The sequence below is a fragment of the Mizuhopecten yessoensis genome, unplaced genomic scaffold, assembly GCF_002113885.1.
Source record: "Mizuhopecten yessoensis strain PY_sf001 unplaced genomic scaffold, ASM211388v2 scaffold213, whole genome shotgun sequence".
NCBI classification, from domain to species: Eukaryota; Metazoa; Mollusca; class Bivalvia; order Pectinida; family Pectinidae; genus Mizuhopecten; species Mizuhopecten yessoensis.
The window spans coordinates 25,528-38,665 of record NW_018403434.1 but is presented as its reverse complement, the minus strand read 5'-3'; the positions used below and the strand labels follow the sequence as shown (position 1 = coordinate 38,665).

The window sequence follows — 13,138 nt, the reverse complement described above, 5'->3', positions numbered from 1 at the left end:
ACTTTAGTCGATGGGGGTGGGGGTGGGGAAGAGGGAACATTAGTCGCTTCTTACGATATGCAGCGGGATACAGCAGGTCGTGTCTGTCCCCAAACCTACACAGGGAACAGAAGAGGGTATTACAGCAATAGACAGGAGACATGAGAGGGAAATGCACGAACGTTCTACTTGCATTTTTAGTGATGGTTCAACAGGTTAGACAGCATCAAAGTAATCATTAAAACACCTTTACAGCAATCTGAATAAATACAGCTGTTCATTATCACGTACCGCATCAATACGCTAATAATTCCACCTACGATCTGTCACCGTCCTCAAGCAAGTGGAGACATCAGAATAGATAGGTAGCACACCAATACAGACCAGTGGGACCCGACCATAGTACTTCGGGTACTCTGGTGTCCTTCTCTGGGGCTTCCATATTGGCCGTAAGAGCAATAAATGTTCATAGATCCTCTTTTTATAACTGTTATAAAAAATAAAGTTCAATTTTAAAATTCAATAAATAAACCCAGGTCATACGAATTAGACCAGAACAATAACCTAGAGCGAACCAATAGGACCTAATAAGGTGAGCATGCTAAACCAGACCATATGAAGAAACCAGACAATGTTTTAGGGTATGCCTTTACAAAATACATGTACATCTATATAGTTCGCTTAGCTGCCATAGGCGAGAGTCTTTGGTCTTACATTTCACAATACTCAATATTGTGAAAGGTAAGACCACAAGGCACTCATCGAACATCATCCACACATAATTTGAAGTCACTCCTACACAGGGAACGTCCATACACGAAGTGCTCATGCTTGAAAAGCTTCCTCTCCTTAACCCGTGTGCCATTTATGAGTGGGAGGTGTCACAGCAGTAAGATGTACAAGGAACATTTGTCTTTGTGTTGACAAATAGTATACATATTAGTAGTGGGTATGTATGTAAAGAGCTAGTGAATAGAAATACAATAGACCTTTTTGATGTTAGTAAACCAAACGATACATGACGCATAAATGTCTGATCCCGGTGAATGGTAAGCTTACCAGAGCTATTGTAAATACCGTGACAGTTCGACTTGATGTTAGCTTTAGGCCAGCTTTTAATCTCGGGGTTTATTGTTAATGTATAGCGGCGCTTTCTCGCATCTTTGATGCCATCGGGTAACTGCGGTTTTTTTTCTGTGATTATAACAAATAAGATTTTAACAATTATATGAACCCCCTAAAGGTGGGAGATATTGCTATATTTTTGTAACTATGCGTCTTTTTTTCTTTTTATTGTAGGCGTACTGTTGACACAAATATTTTATGTTTTATTTCTTTAATACTAAATATGAAAATATTTGAATTATTAAAAGATCTTTCATCAAACACTGGCACTGTTGGTAAATTTTCATCAGTAATATCACTAGCGAAAAACCTTTCAGCAACTGTAGTATATACATTTATGAAATCAAATTCACCCAGTATTAACCTCGTTCAACGTCCGAGTATATAACGAGCACATAACTTCATATAGCCGATTTTGTCAATCCCACATCTAATATGTAGACTTCACAAAAACCGGTAAATGATATATCGGTAAACGTTTCCTTTCATGTAAACAAATCTTGTGTAAATCACCTTTAGCGGATGTTTAAGTTTATTAGTAAGAACGCATATCATTGTGAAACAAAACAAAAAAACAACTTTAATAAACATTTTACTTAAAATTTGTTTCGACTACCATCATAATATGTGACTTGTTTATAATATTATATATAAGTATATAGTATGTCCCTTATCTAAAGATCCTTAAAATAGAATACTTTTTCTCTTTGATCGTTTTTCATTCATATCCTTAATACACCTCGACATGCTGGTTACCTCGACATATGGATGTGTAGGGATCTGTTAGTATTATGTCAGAACATACCTCGACATATGGGTGTGTAGAAATCTGTTAGTATTATGTCAGAACATACCTCGATATATGGATGTGTAGAAATCTGTTAGTATTATGTCAGAACATACCTCGACAAATGGGTGTGTAGAAATCTGTTAGTATTATGTCAGAACATACCTCGACATATGGGTGTGTAGGGATCAGTCGATATTATGTCAGACCATACCTCGCCAGATGGATGTGTAGGGATCTGTTGATATTATGTCAGCAGCTCCCTCGACATATGGGTGTGTAGGGATCAGTCGATATTATGTCAGACCATACCTCGCCAGATGGATGTGTAGGGATCTGTTGATATTATGTCAGAACAAACCTCGACATAAAGGTGTGTAGGGATCTGTCTATATTATGTCAGAACAAACCTCGACATATGAGGGTGTAGGGATCTGTCGATATTATGTCAGAACAAACCTCGACATATGAGTGTGTAGGGATCTGTCGATATTTTATGCGATGTACCTCGACATATGAGTGTGTAGGGATATGCTGATATTATGTCAGAACATACCTCGAGATTTGGGTATGTAGAGATGATCTGTTGTTATTATGGCAGAACATACCTCGACATATGCGTGTTTACATACCTCGACATCTGGATGTGTAGGGAACTGTTAAAATTATCCCAGAATATACCTCGACATATTGGAGCGTTGTTACATACAATTAAACTTGATTACATATTGATGTGTATGGAAATTTCGGTAATATGATTAACTACTGTTGAAACAAAATCCCTTTATAATATGTATTTAAAATGTTTGAGGACTCTTGGTCAATTTCAACTCAATAATCTCAAGATATGTTGGTGCATGTACTACCTACTGATGGTAAACCAGAGCATATTGGAAAGTTTGATGTGCAAAGATCTATAAATACTAGAGAAAATCATAAATTGGTTTTATAGATAATATCAATCTTTACGGGACTCGTATCATTGACTAAAAGTAGCCATTTTATTGCTCATAGATATACGGATGTAATATTATAGGACTCTTTCATGCTCAGGGGTGTAGGATAGGGAAATTCCACCAGAGGGGTTTTCAAATTCGGTAAAACCCGAGACTTTTTGTGACGTCACGTCACGTGAAATGGGGTGTAAGATAGAAATTTTCTACACCTCTTTCTTACCCTGGACAGTTTATCTTACCCTGGACAGTTCTATCTTACCCACAGGGAAATGAGAGAAATACTAATGTTACCCCGTTAGAAATATCTATGATGTCACGTCTGTAAGTATTTAACAATTTAACATTTTAAATTCAGCATCGTGTGTCCATCGTCATCAACATATATGTATACAGTTAATATTGCACGTGTTGCTAACAAATTTCAATGAACGATCTAATCACTGATTATATATTTATAACTCCAGTGTCATTCCCATGAAATCCATTGGGTATATCGTATGCTATTTCAGCTATGTTGGGCATGCTCCTTCATGTTACGGGTATTGTTTGGTATCTAGGCATGCATGGCTAGTTTAATATGCTTCACGTTGCAACATTCTGATCGGCATTCGATGATATTGCAAGCTCAAACGAAATACCAGGGACTGTCCCAAACCGGAATTTGGTTACGACATTTGTATTTTTATATTACCGTCTACACGTTTAGCGTAGTATACATAAGCCTATGACTAAAGTAGTAGGATCACTTCACAGAGGCATTATATAGAGCAAGCTACCATCCTTCAGTATATTCTTTCTTATAAATATACATCCAATTGCTTACGCAAGACGTTTAATGTTTAAATCATACAGTGCATGTAATTCTGCTGCAATAAGCGCATTATTTTGTAGTAAATATATTTCCGAGAGGTGTAAGCATGAATTTCGAATGGCATTTGTCGACTGTGTTATTTACTCTGATCATGTTGGTGAAGGTAAGAAATCGTATTTTATAACAATTAAAGATAGAACTGTGAAGCAGCTGCCCCTATGGCCTGTACTAACCGGGTATCATAGTATTGCAATTAAGAACATAAAATTTCAGGCAGCTGCCCAGGGGGGCTTGTAATATAGTATAAGATTACGTGTAGGCAACGAATTGCTACCGACAGCAAATTCCCTACGCATGAGCACGTGTTTCTAAACTTATAAATGACTAAATGGGTTTTCCCAGTATCTGTATTTGCATAGCTTTACATACCTGATATTTCATTCATAAAACATGACATGTGTGTGACACCCGACACAACTGGTCATTGCGTTCACTCGTCTATGACAGGCTTGTGTTCACCAAATGTTGTCGTATCTGTACAGGTAACGGTGATGAGTACAGGACACAGGTCAATCCCGGTCATACTGTCTTATTCTATCGATTAAAACTAGTATTCGTATGCGTTATGTTGTCGAATATACATTAAATGTATACTTTGTCATGCGAATTATTTCTTAATTTCCCGCAGCATTTCGCAATATTTAAAAGCTTGTCGCAAAGTCCTTGTCCTATTTTACTGGACCTGATGAATACTTGAAAGCACGCAAGCAAATCTAATATGAATCGAATATGAAAACAAAATGGATCATCATTCACATGGGTAACGTAATGGAGAAATAATGTTTGACGAGATTTAACTCCTCGGGTTTAACGATGTTATTGATTGACTATTTTGTTCATAGTGTGTCATTATCCCAATATGTTGATTTCTGTTATAGGTACTGGCCAACCCGATAACTGGTCGCCACGCAGCAATCTCCACGGCAGACAATCCACAAGGTAGGCTTCACGTTAGTTAGCTATAGACAGGGGTGACACTATCAATATGTCAGTATCACATGTTTTCTGCGTATTTCCGACAATTCTTTACAACTTGAATATTGTAAGGTCGTTTGGTTTTTTGCTTTTATCAAAGTAATTAAAAAAATTCAATAAATACCAAAGTAGAATCAAATAATACATAAGAGCCGGAATGATGAAAGGTACCTGACTTCACAAAAGAATACACATGAAATATGTGAATTTGTGAATAAATATTATGCACTTCGTAGATAAGAAGACCATAACCAAATATAGCATATTCATTGTCAAGTAGTATCAGAAAAGAAAAACAGTTTCGTACTTCGCTGAAATCAGTTGTCGTCATGGAAAGATATAAAAACGCTAGAAAAAATACAAGATCACTGCGAGTCGACGTCTTTTACGTACGTAACTTACATACTAATATAAGATATCAAGGTAAATACTTGACCATACTAAAGTATAGTATAAAAGTATGTAACTTGACATATCAATTCAAAATGTGTAGAATGTATAAGATGCCGTAGTACCAGACCTATACAAACATTGAAATATTATCGACATCTTTAGCCCGAGTTCCCTCTGGCCCTGCCACCAGACTAAGACCTTTTGACAGATAGGTCTGGTGTGTCAAAATGTCTTCAGACTGGTGTCAGGGCCAGAGGAAACTCGGGCTTAAGATGCCAATTATATAGATTTCAATGTTTGAAGTGTTATGTTTCTTAATTAAGAACTTGCTCATTAGCGTTATATGGCCATGATATCATATCAATAACTAAACCGTTATAATTATATCCCTTTTATGTGAAGTTTTGCAAAGTGCTTTATTTTAAAAGCCAAAACTCTGTTGATAATTTACTAATTATAATCTATTTTTTCATTCCATGGACTTCGTTGTCAACCTTTAATGCACACTACATTAGTGTATATCATTACCAATGTAAATTGTATGTATATAACACTATAACAATGTTTTAACCGTATCCATTAGTAACACTGGTGTGATATACAAGGGCTCATTTAGTATCTGTAAGTTTATGTTTTAGATTCCAACATTTTAAATTACTATATGACTGTGATATTACTATAAACTGCATTGTTATTCTTTGAAAAAAATCTTAATGTATTCACTAAATTTAACATGTATGTACAGTATGTTGATGTGATACGATTTTGTCAATTGTTTTTATTATCATTATTTGCATTATTTTGTTAATCAGTTGGTTGTAAAAGCCTTAAAAGGCTTGTGTTGCCATGTTTATAAATACATAAATAAAGATGACTTGACCCATCGGGTACACACAAGCTAACGTTAACCTATCGTAAAGTCAACGTTTTGCTGATCTTCAGGTCAACGTCGAGTCAACGTCACATGCCAACGTAGGCCCAACAGAGCGAACCTCGTTACCCCAACTTTGAGCCATAGTGATTATAGCAATGACGATATAATCAGCTTTAAAATGACATTTTCCATAACCTAATCAAAAATATAATATAATTTAAACGTATTTAATTGTCTTTATTTCATTAAATTGATAGTTGTAATAGTGTTCCTACATAACATCGCATTACTTTAATTACGGTATTGGTAACAGGTGGTTTGTATAGTGTTGTTTGTTTGTTTTTTTGTGTGTTTTTGATATAAATAAACATCTTCACATCAAACGAAATAAAAAATAATTACCTTGATTTAATTAATGGTTATGTTTCACTCAAAGTTGTTCATTTAATGTATTCATTACTGCGGCACTTGGATATAATCTTATGCTGCCGATAGGTTCTTTTATTATTAGCCAAAAGCCCTTAAGTTTATATGTACAAACATATATACATATAACATTCTCTAAATATAATTTGAGTAGACGGGAGTGTGACATCACAGTATACATAAAACACCGTTCAATAATGTTCATATAACATTACTTAATTAGCACATTACAGTTATGAAACACCACAATACATTCACCTTAAATTAACGCCTCTTAAATGCTAAATATAAATATTTTCCCATATTGGATAGCTCTTTATTCCCCTCTGTTCGTGCGAGTCTGTTTTCCATATTAACCCGGAGAAAAAAACAGGTAGGACAATCACTGGTGCTTTTGTTGTGTTCATTGCTGAAAGGTGTTATCTCCTATTTATACCTTTGTTCTGTGATTATAATATATCAATAAAATAGGTATTGATCGATTCTGTGAAGAAATTCGTGATAAGTATTAGGCTGACTCGAATAGCCAAATGATTTAAGTATGTTCATGTGAAATTTAAGTCTGGACACTCTTAGTAACTTTAAAGTTTAAAGATAAGTAAATATTTAATTCCTTTAACACATTTGTTTAATTAAAACTTTTCCTTATTGGATTCTACACCCCTGCAGGTCGGGGATCGAGAAAAGAATACACCTGCTGTTACCCACTGCATGTTTCGTAAGGACCGACAAATGTGGGAAACCCAGCAGAATTGGGGATTTACTTTGGTGTCCTTCATTTGGGGACATAAAAGCAATAAAAATAAATCAGCTGCACTCATCGGAATATTTCGGACTTTGTATTTCTCTCTACTTGGTTGGTTGGTTAATGGGTTTATAGACTCTTTTTCACGGGCAGAGCCCGAGTTCTGGCGTCTTGAGGGGGTAAGTCTCCAGCTTACCGGGCCCTCGGTGATTCAAAATGACCTTGCCCGTCCAGATCACGCCCTAAGGCCGGTCAGCTCCTTAGATGCGGATAGGCTGTCACAGTTACATACAGCACGTATACGGGAGCATGGAACACGTCCTTTAAACAGCTTCACTGTCCTCCTATGTCTCTCTACTTCCAACAACTAGAACAGCATAGCCACATAATCAGTATTGTTTCCAGTTTCTACTCCTTTCTGTATTTTTACAGTGATGTTAATGTTGCCCATTCATAACACTTACAGCACAGGACAGAAAAAACAACAAAAACACACCTAAACCATCCTCAACATTTCAGGCTTACGTTTTGCTACACTGATCCTTTGAATGTGTGGCCTCCTTGTGGATCGTGAAATAAGACTACATTTCTTTGTAGTTCAATTGTTTTACATTAATCGAAAGAATCACGCACAGCGTCACGTAAAAATTATCGGAGTTGAAGTTTGTTTGTTTTAGTTTAACGACCCATCGATAATGGTCATTTAGCGCAAGGAAAATATTTTAGTATTTGGCAACCGTTTGAGGAATCAAAATTAAAATCATACAAAACCACGCATATCTGTTCAAATCAGCAGCAGTGCAGACCTAGAAAGTTAAAATAGTGGCAGGGGGGTAACATATCTTTAGTTTATAACATCGTGTACAAATTGAAATGGAAAGACACATGTATAAATGCCGTAAAAGGAGTGATGAAGGTTTATGGAAACAAAGTTGATAAAATAGCTTTGTCGGGTATCGTTACCTGAAACCAATCAGAAAGGCAACTGCGTGCTTACGATTTGTCATATTCCCGGGGCGTCGATATCATAAATAAGTTAAAAACCTGGCGCTATATAATGTTTATATAACAAAAGGTCCATCGGACCTGTATCGCTCACTTGGTTTTATATATAAGTCATTACAACTGAATGCATTAGAACATCTTTATATGAAATAAGATAAGATCTATATTCTAACCCAACTGGGACCACAATATCTGACTTTCAACTAATCAGGTGCCTCCATTGAGTTGCCATGTTAACAGATGTTGAAATAAGTAATATGTCATATTACAGGGTTTACTTAGACAATACTTATATTTTCATTCAACTGTAAGCTTTTATAAACCTAGAAACCAATTTTTAACAATTTATGAAAACTACACCATAGAATATGATAATCTAGCTGTACCATTTCTTAGGACCGCAGGGGTCGAATCAACCTCATTCAATTAAGAAATGTTTGTTCTTTGTCAATAATGTTTTTGACCAAATTTTGTACAATCCACTCAGGCAATTAGGGGATATGATCGTATTAAAGCAAAATATTAGATAATTTTCCCCTTCATGGCCCCGCCCCCTGGTCTCAGGGGTCGAACCAACCTCGTGTATTTAAGAAATGATTGCCCTCCCCTAGTGAGGCTTCAGACTAAATTTGGTTGAAATCCTCTCTGGTGTTTAGGAGGTGATGCGTTTTAAAGCAAATTTAGTTAAGTTCCACTTCAGGGCCCCGCCCCCTGGCCTCAGGGGTAGAACCAACCTCATGTATATGGAAAACGAGTGCCCTCCCTCAATGAAGTTTCAGAGCAAATTTGGTTAAAATCATCTCTGGGGTTTAGGAGGCGATGCGTTTCAAGGCAAAGTTAGCTAAGTTCCCCATCAGGGCCCGCCCCCTGGCCTCAGGGGTCAAACCAACCACATTTATTCAGGAAATGATTGCACTCCCTTACTCTTTCTTCAGACTGAATTTGGTTGAAATCTTCTATTGCGTTTAGGAGGTGATGCGTTTTAAAGCAAATTTAGCTAACTTCCCCTTCAGAGCCCCGCCCCCATGGCCTCAGGGATCGAACAAACTTCATTTATTTAATAAATGATTGCCCGTCCCTCCTGATGCTTCCGACTAAATTTGGTTGAAATCATCTATGGTGTTTAGGAGAAGATGCGTTTTAAAGCAAATTTAGCTAAGGGCACCTTAAGGGCCCCGCCCCTCTTGCCTCAGGGGTCAACCCAACCTCATTTATTCACGAAATGATTGCACTCCCTGACTGTTTCTTCAGACTGAATTTGGTTGAAATCTTCTCTTGCGTTTAGGAGGTGATGCGTTTTAAAGCAAATTTAGCTAAGTTCCCCTTCATGGCCCCGCCCCCATTGTCTCAGGGATCGAACAAACTTCATTTATTTAATAAATGGTTGCCCGTCCCTCCTGATGTTTCAGACTAAATTTGGTTGAAATCCTCTCTGGCGTTTAGGAGGAGATGCGTTTTAAAGCAAATTTAGCTAAGTATACTTCATTTACGGTATGATGTTTGTTGGCTACATCTGCTGGAATCCTACACACCGAAGTCTGAAACAACACGAGGATATCGGCTATACAAACAAGTGATTGCATTAGTCTTCTACCAAACTGACATTTTTATTTGTTCCCTATTTTTTGTGAGTGCATATTGCTTCCTGTTCTAGCTAGTTAAAAGACAAATACATTTTTCCAAAACATTTGATTTCATAGTGGGTTTTTTATGCCTGAATTTTGTGTTTCTTATTAACCAGATGACTTACATACGCTTTACTGGACATTTGTCTGATGAATGTGACTGAGTACATACCGTTTTAATCTTTGTTACGTAGCCTGTTCGGTGGTTATGCTAGGTAACCTTTTAAAATCCGTACTTACTAACCAGGAGAAAATGTATAGAATTTAACCATAATCATTTCCTTATATGGTTCTTTTATTACATCTTTACATCATGTTTCTACGCTATAACATATCATAAGTAAGATATTAATATTTACCTGTATGTAGAATATCTTTACTTTCGTAGCCTTATGTATAAGTATAATATAATTAATTTCAGTTATATTTCTTTTTACATTGGTTTAACGTCTCTTGACTTGTACGAATTGCTATAGTTTACTGGTCAACAGGACGAACCTGTCTCGTTGATTTGCATTATGGATTGTCCAGCCGGACTGTATCATTATGGATGATATTAAGATCGCCAGTGACTATATGTCCAGCCGGGACGTAGCAGTATGGATGATATTAAGATCGCCAGTGACTACATGTCCAGCCGGGCCGTAGCAGTATGGATGATATTAAGATCGCCAGTGACTACAGTAGCAGTAATGAGATGTGGAGCATGATCATGTTGCAGGAGGAGATATTCTTACATCCTATACTATTCCAAATAAGAAAATATAGCTTGGATGTGGGAAATCACGTGACCTCTAATGAGTCAGTCCAAGGAAAAATGAGGGGAACGACCTGCATCTCGATCACGTTTTTGAGATAAGCTGAGAAATTCCCTTCTTACATATCTTAATACATAGTCATTTCCAATGCGACAAATGTTTACGTTGGAATTGCATAGTAAGGTTGTTTTTTCCCGGTATTCTATTTCAAACGGAAGTACATGAGTCAGATAACTTTAACCGAATTCTGGTGTTCCGCGCGTGAGCTATTCATTTGATTTAATTGCGTAAACCCATTCACCCTAAGATAAGTAAACTGATATATCTGATAACGATAGGTAAGTTCCGGTATCAGCACAGTCCGGTATCAGGAGCGGTCTGTTACAGGGTGTCCAAAGTCTGGTATGAGTAGTCGTAGTTGACAGGTACAGCGTGTCCAAAGTCTGGAATGAGTAGTTGTAGTTGACAGGTTCCTGTATTTCGTTTTCTTTAACAGCTCAACAATGTGCCAGTCTGTTAAAAGCATTACCAGTTGTTGAAAACATTACGCACGTCGGTGTTGTTTTGAATTTTAAATTAGGTACATCGGACAGAACTGAGTCTGCATGCAAGAAACTAAAAAGTGGAACCATGGCTCTTATTCGATCTGGTGCTCATCCTAGGACTCTTAATCCTTTAACAGTTGCAAAGCTGATTAAGGCTAAAGTTTTCCCGTCTGCCCTGTACGGGTGTGAACTATGGCAACTGTCTAGAACAGAACTAATCAAATTAGAGCGCGCTCAAAACTTTATCGTAAAATCCATTCACGGGTTAAACATTAGAACTAGAACTGATATGGCCAACTCCTTAATTGGATGGACCTCCATAGAAGGTTACATTGATATAAGAAAACTTTTAATTCTCGGTCGTCTTTGTAGACTTGACAGTAAATACTTAACTCATACTATATTTCGCAAACGCCTATTCATGCATATTTTGAAGGAGTCCTGTCAAACTGGTTTTATTCCTGATATTGTGAGAATACTTCGCAAGTATGATTTGTTTAATTATCTGTTGCAGTATATTTCAGATACAGTTTTTCCAAGTAGTTCATCATGGAAGTCAATTGCCTATAAAGCAGTTTATAATTGGGAAGAATTAATGATGTACGATAGAATGAACAACGATTCAGATTTCACAAGATTTTTGCTCATTCATGATGTAATTTCTCCACATATTTTATGGACAGTAGCATTAAAATTCCCTGAACATCTAAGCAAGATAAGCAATATAGTTCGATTATGTGCTAATTTAAGATCAACAAATACTATTGAATCATGCCATTTTTGTGGTTTTTTACATAATGACTGTATAACACATATAGTACTCCATTGTACAAAAACTGAAAGTCTTAGTGACGATCTATGGTGTCTTATAAGTGCGGCTTTTGATATAGAACTTGGCGTGTTCTTATACTCTTTGTCTGATTGTTATTTAATTCATGCATTACTTGGGGGTAGCCTTCCCCACATATTAAGCTCAACTGAGTATGTAACCTTTGTACTGCATAATGCTATTTTTATTGACAAAATGTTGCTGTTGTATCAGCGTTAATAATGATATAACACGTACAAACGTACGTACGATAGCAATGTCTACCTAATTACTATTTGTTCTCTTATTTTGAGTGTGTTTATGTGTGGGTAAGCCTGAGAGGACCTTGTTGGTAGGGCTTTCCCCAACCCTTGGAAACCTCAGGATTCCCAGGATTCTAATTATTTTGAATGATTTGCTGTTAACGAGACCATTCTTTCTGTTATTACTAAACTAATTCAAGATTCATTAACTTCTCTCTTCATCTCTGTAGTTAACCGATGTATTTATGTGCATGTAAGTATCAATTAATAATATTTGATTTGTATTTTGACTACACTGTATATTTTTGTAACTCTTCAATTTGGAGGAAATAAAGAAATAATAATGGATGATATTAAGATCGCCAGTGACTACATGTCCAGCCGGACCGTAGCAGTATGGATGATATTAAGATCGCCAGTGACTACAGTAGCAGTAATGAGATGTGGAGCATGATCATGTTGAAGGAGGAGATATTCTTACATCCTATACTATTCCAAATAAGAAAATATAGCTTGGACGTGGGAAATCACGTGACCTCTAATGAGTCAGTCCAAGGAAAAATGAGGGGAACGACCTGCATCTCGATCATGTTTTTAAGATAAGCTGAGAAATTCCCTTCTTACATATCTTGATACATAGTCATTTCCAATGCGACAAATGTTTACGTTGGAATTGCATAGTAAGGTTGTTTTTTCCCGGTATTCTATTTCAAACGGAAGTACATGAGTCAGATATGTTTAACCAAATTGTCGTGTTCCGCGCGTGAGCTATCCATTTGATTTAATTGAGTTAACCCATTCGCCCTAAGATAAGTAAACTGATATATCTGATAACGATAGGTAAGTTCCGGTATCAGCACAGTCCGGTATCAGGAGCGGTCTGTTACAGCGTGTCCAAAGTCTGGTATGAGTAGTCGTAGTTGACAGGTACAGCGTGTCCAAAGTCTGGTATGAGTAGTCGTAGTTGACAGGTACAGCATGTCCAAAGTCTGGTATGAGTAGT

The 13,138-nt window shown here is 36.7% G+C and overlaps 1 protein-coding gene across 1 annotated transcript in view; it reads left to right on the top strand.

Annotated features, from left to right (window-relative positions):
- The first annotated feature begins 3,606 nt into the window (after positions 1-3,606).
- The window catches only part of LOC110463349, a 21,716-nt gene continuing 12,184 nt past the window's right edge, over positions 3,607-13,138 (top strand). The window contains exon 1 of the mRNA XM_021518072.1: positions 3,607-3,798. Within this exon, the coding sequence (XP_021373747.1) occupies positions 3,765-3,798 (34 nt within the window). The 5' untranslated portion in view covers positions 3,607-3,764. The remainder of the gene's footprint in view (positions 3,799-13,138) is intronic.